Below are 5036 nucleotides of genomic sequence, written 5' to 3'. Positions count from 1 at the left end.
GAATGCAGATTGAAGGCTGCATGCACTACTGCCTGCAGTGCCATGCTGCCTGCAATGCAGGGTCTGCCTGCCAGTTTTGCATCCACTCTGTTCTCGGAGTGTCTCTTTTTTTCTCTCGTTGCGTCTTTATGTATATTCTTTCTCTATTTCTTTCGCTGCCAGATCTCCCTACTTCGTGAACCAAACTTCCCTGTCGAGCCAGGTCCCCGACAGTGGTTGCCATGAAGCTTACATGCCTGCTCATGTGTTCCCTCTGAGTTTCAGTCTTGGAGGGGGTTTGTCCAGAAGGGACTTGTTTGTTAGCTGTGATGGCACCCTGGCAAACAATGTGCTCATTCTTATAGTAGCCAATCAGACTGCCAGTTTTGTTTTGGATTTTTCCTGCTGGTCTTTCTTTCAAGAAGTATCTTCTGTTCCTCTAGCTGCTCTAGCTGGTCTACTTGTCCTTTCAAGTTGGAATGTCCCACCTCAGAAGGTTCTGGATGGGGCTCAGGATTTCACTTAGGTAGAAATTTAAGCCATATACAAAACCCTGAGAAGGACAGATTTACTTGTGAAGGAAAGACCTGTGGATAGAAAAATGAATGGTATTTTAATTTTGAGCAAACATTTTGCCAGTAGATGCATCAAGGCTGGAACAGTCTGTATCTATCTGAGAAAACTCCTTTCTGAGACTGTAAGGTAAAGGGAACCAGCAAGCTCAAACAGCTTGATATGATTGCTGATTTGTCTACCTCAGTCAACTTAATGAATGAATGTGGCAATGAAGAGATAAGTTTGGAGAAAAGAGGAAGGGCTGGCTTGTCTAAATTTAGGGAGTTGTGTGGACTCCTAGACTCTGGGCACTGACCTGTCCTACAGGGAGCTAGGGCTAAGAAGGAGTTAGAGAGAGAGAATGGGGGACCAGCTGGTCTGAAGTGCAGGGAAGTATGTGTGGACTCCCAAGCTTGCAGTTGATACCCATTTGACCTAGTTTAGATTGCTAGGGCTGAATTGACTAGAACCCGAGTGAATGAAGAAAGAGATGTTTGCTACTGTGAGTTGGTATAAATAAAAGCACTTTAATGGCTTGCTCTGAACTGGACTTTACTTATGAATGTAGATGCCCAGAGTTCCATCAGGAACAGATGATTCTTCACATCAAGGAACTTGCTTATTTCTTTCGAATACTGGGTTGGTTGTTGTTAAGTCCATTGAGTAGGTAGGTTCTTATTTGTGCGACTCTGTACAAGGTTTCCAAGGAGAAGCTGGTGGGTTGGAACTGTCAACCTTGTGGTTCACAGTCCATTGCTAATCCTACAGTGGCACAACAGAACAGGCAATTTAGGAGTTGGATATCTAAAATGGGAGGACATAAAAACACTAAATAGCTGGCTTACAAACTTTCCTGGGTATATTTACAGTTAAAATCATATGGGGAGGATTAATCCTGTATGTGTAAAAAGGACATTGGCTAGAAGAGACATTAAAAAATTCGATACATTATTAATAAATAGAGACATTAAATAAATAACTCATCTTTAATAAGATGTATGCCTTCTCGAGATTCTTCCCCAATATTGTATTACAATGAACTTCTATGTATATAAAATAAAAAATTTTACAGAGCTTCACTTTTCATTTTTTTTTCCTTTTTAAGATAAAATAAGTTGAACTTATTTTGCCAGAAGCCCGACAATATCTCTTTCCTGCTGGATCCAGGATCCATAATTCTTTAAATATCATGTCCCTTCATTTTCCTCCAGTTCTTCAGGTTTTCTTGTTTTCCATGACTTTAGCAATATGTACAGGCCTTATGATATGTAGCATTACCCTCTGTAGTTACATAATCCTAAGTAGTATAATCAACCAGTTAGTGACTGTAAGTCAGGATCTGTCTTATGTGTGAGTGTGCATTTGTGAAATGATATGATAATTTTCTGGATTTTAGATTCATTTTCTTTGCTCATATTTGTGGTTAAGTGACATTGGTTTGTAATGCATTCATATTTGTAATAACTGACACTGGTAAAAATCAGTTGTTCTTGTTAAAATTTATGTGGCGCTTTAGGGTAAGCACTGGACCACAAGTTCAGAGGTTCAAACCCACCAGCTGCTCCTTGGAAACCCTATTCAGGGTTACTATGAGTTGGATCTGACTCGGTGGCACCTAACAACAACATTGAAAAAATAATGTTACTGTTTTTAAATAATTAATGTTTTATTAAGGTGAGAGTTTACACAGTAAATTCGGTTCCTGTTTAACAATTTCTATACACATTGTTATGTGATATCGGTTACATTTTCACAGTGTGTCAGTATTCTCATTGATTCTGCTCTAGCTGTACCATTCCCAGTCCTTGTTCCCTTAGCTTCTCATTTTTGCTTTTGGGTAGTGTTTGACCACTAGATCAAACTTTTCTTTGAAGTTACACTCTTTTCTTTGAAGAATAATGTTACTGTTTTTTCATTCAATAATATATATTAACATTTTCTAGTGTGCAGTTCAGGAATCTTCATTTGAATTTAAAACTACAATCCATCTTTTGTTTATAGGGCATGTCTTTAAGTTCAGAGTGGTTTGCAAAGTACTTGAAATCATCAGCAACTGCTTGTTGGGTAAGTTTGAAGTTTTGTAGATATTTTACTTCATTTTAAAGAATTATGTTTTTTTAATTTATGTTTTCTTTTTAAGTAACTCTCTCTGCATATTTTTTTTTTCATCATATTCTTTAAGAATATGATTGAAAGAGAATACATAAAGAAAATGTTGCTAGCTCTACACATATTGGATGTCTCCAAGCTTAGTCCACTTGAATTGTTAGGGAAAACTGATTTATAGTTATTTACTAAATATTATTGAGCACCTACTGTATATGCCAAGTCCTGTTCTCAAGTCAGGTTACATATTTCAGAAAAAGATGAAATCTCTCATGGAATTATTATAAGTAAGTGTAAAGTGGTGCAAAGTGCTCTAAAGAAAAGTAAATCAGGGGAGAAAGCATAGTGTATGGAAGGGAGTGCTATTTTCAACAGTGAGCCCTGATGGCACAGTGGGGACAGCGCTTGGCTGCAAATCAAAAGGTTGGTGATTTGATCCCACAGTCAGTCTGTGGGAGAAAAATGTGGCAGTCTATTTTCATAAAGATGTACAGCCTAGAAAACCTTATGGGGCAGTTCTCCTCTGTCCTACAGAGTCGCTGTGAGGTAGAATTAATTTGATGGTAGTGGGTTTGGTTGGTTTTAGATCAGGAACATCTCTGAAAGGATGAGGGACTTCCATGTAAATATCTAGAGGAGTATTCTAAGTAGAGGCCTCACACAGCAAGACCAAAGGTTCCAAGGCAGGAGCTTGCTGAATTGTTCATGGTTTAGGAACAGCATGGAGACTAGACTGACTGAAGCCAGTTAGCAGGGAAAGTGGAGAGGAGGTGAAGTCAGAGATAGGGAGAGGCTGTGGTGAGAACCTGAAGTTTTCTCTAAGAGATGAAAGGATTTTGTGCAAAGGAGAGTATGTTTTAAGTTATGGTTCTGAAAGGATCACTGTAGTATAGAGAATAGGTTCTGTTGGGTCAAGGACAGAAGCAGGGAGATAGTTAGAAGAGTATTACAGTAGTACTAACTGAGAGGTATTAGCAGTGTAGACTGGTGGTAGTCTTGGGAATGACAAGGGTTTAAGCTTCTGGATATGCTTTGAAAATAGGTCTGATGAGATTTGATGATGAGTTGACTGTAGGGAGGAAGATAAAGAAGACCGCTCCAGTGCTTTTGGCATGAGTAATTGGAAAATTTAGAATTACCTTTCCCTGATGAGCTAAGGAAGTCCAAGGAAGGAAAAGTTTGAGAGGCAAAATCAGCAAATGATCTTCTTTTGTTGTTTATAAATAAACATCTTAAACAAAATGGAGTAGAACTGTAGAATAGAATCGAATACACAAATAAGTTACTCTCTTTCAAATATAAATATTTAATTTTCAAAAGTCATGGTATAACTTTTTTGCTTACTTCTGCTTTCATTATCTTGACTTTATAGTTTACCGTGAAATTTACATTTACATTTGTATACATAATTCCTGTGCCATATGGAAAGTTTTCTTTCCACTTAAGCTAGAAGAAAGGCACAAGAATTTACAGAAAAGAATTCTACCTACTCCTTACTTATTCATTATCTGACATTTCTCATTTATAACAATAGAAAAATGTATCGTCTGTTTTGCACATTAGCGATATACATCTGGCAGTAATGAATGCTGAGGTGTAGGAATAATGCTGGCTATGATGGTTAAGGTTATGTGTCCACTTTGCTGACCATGATTGGCAGTGATTTAGCAATTATGATTCTCAGTGAAATGGCAGTAATGATGTGTAGTCATTCATTGTGTGATTTGATGAGGGTCATCCAGTTTATGCCTAATGCTGATTTTTGCATAACAACCTGGTCTTTGGAACCTAACCATGTTGAGATGTGAGGTGGGTGTTGTATAATAGTAAAATTAACACCAAGCATAATTTTTCAAATCAGTTTTTGCTTAAGCTATTAAGATCTATATTACATTTTTTTTACCACTGTTCTTTTTAAGGTGTATGCCAATCTAACATCGTGTCAAGCTCTAGGAAATATGTGTGTGATGAACATGAATTCTTATGACTCTGTCACCTTTGATGCATGTCGACTGTTTCAGTCTATCGAAAACACAGCTGGATTTAGGATTGTTCATTCTGTTTCATTTTGGTAAGAACATTTTGATTGGTGAATTCAGTCAAAATGTTACTTTTACAAATATAAGAAATACTCCTTTATCATTATATCATTAAAACAATTATAATTGTTTACAGGAGACAGAATCTTCCATGGCTGTTCTATGGAGACCAGCTAGGATTAGCGCCTCAAGTACTCAGTACTACACCAGTTCCTACAAATTTCAGTTTTAAAGAGCAAAACCAGGTACCAACTCACTGTATCATTAAAGAATAACTTTTTTTTTTTTTTTAATTTAAAAGGTAGTAAGAAAATTTCCAAGGAGCTCTGGTAGCATAGTGGTTACAAATTGGGGTGC

General features: G+C 37.2%; 1 protein-coding gene across 1 annotated transcript in view; it reads left to right on the top strand.

Moving 5' to 3' along the window:
* Positions 1 to 5036, top strand: part of TMEM67 (transmembrane protein 67) — a 96071-nt gene that overhangs the window by 23025 nt on the left and 68010 nt on the right. Inside the window, exons 7-9 of the mRNA XM_006859218.1 lie at positions 2536 to 2598; positions 4560 to 4711; positions 4816 to 4924. Of these exons, the coding sequence (XP_006859280.1) occupies positions 2536 to 2598; positions 4560 to 4711; positions 4816 to 4924 (324 nt within the window). The remainder of the gene's footprint in view (positions 1 to 2535; positions 2599 to 4559; positions 4712 to 4815; positions 4925 to 5036) is intronic.

Source organism: Chrysochloris asiatica, unplaced genomic scaffold (assembly GCF_000296735.1).
Source record: "Chrysochloris asiatica unplaced genomic scaffold, ChrAsi1.0 scaffold00031, whole genome shotgun sequence".
Taxonomy (NCBI): Eukaryota; Metazoa; Chordata; class Mammalia; order Afrosoricida; family Chrysochloridae; genus Chrysochloris; species Chrysochloris asiatica.
This window is presented reverse-complemented; position numbering and strand designations above follow the sequence as displayed.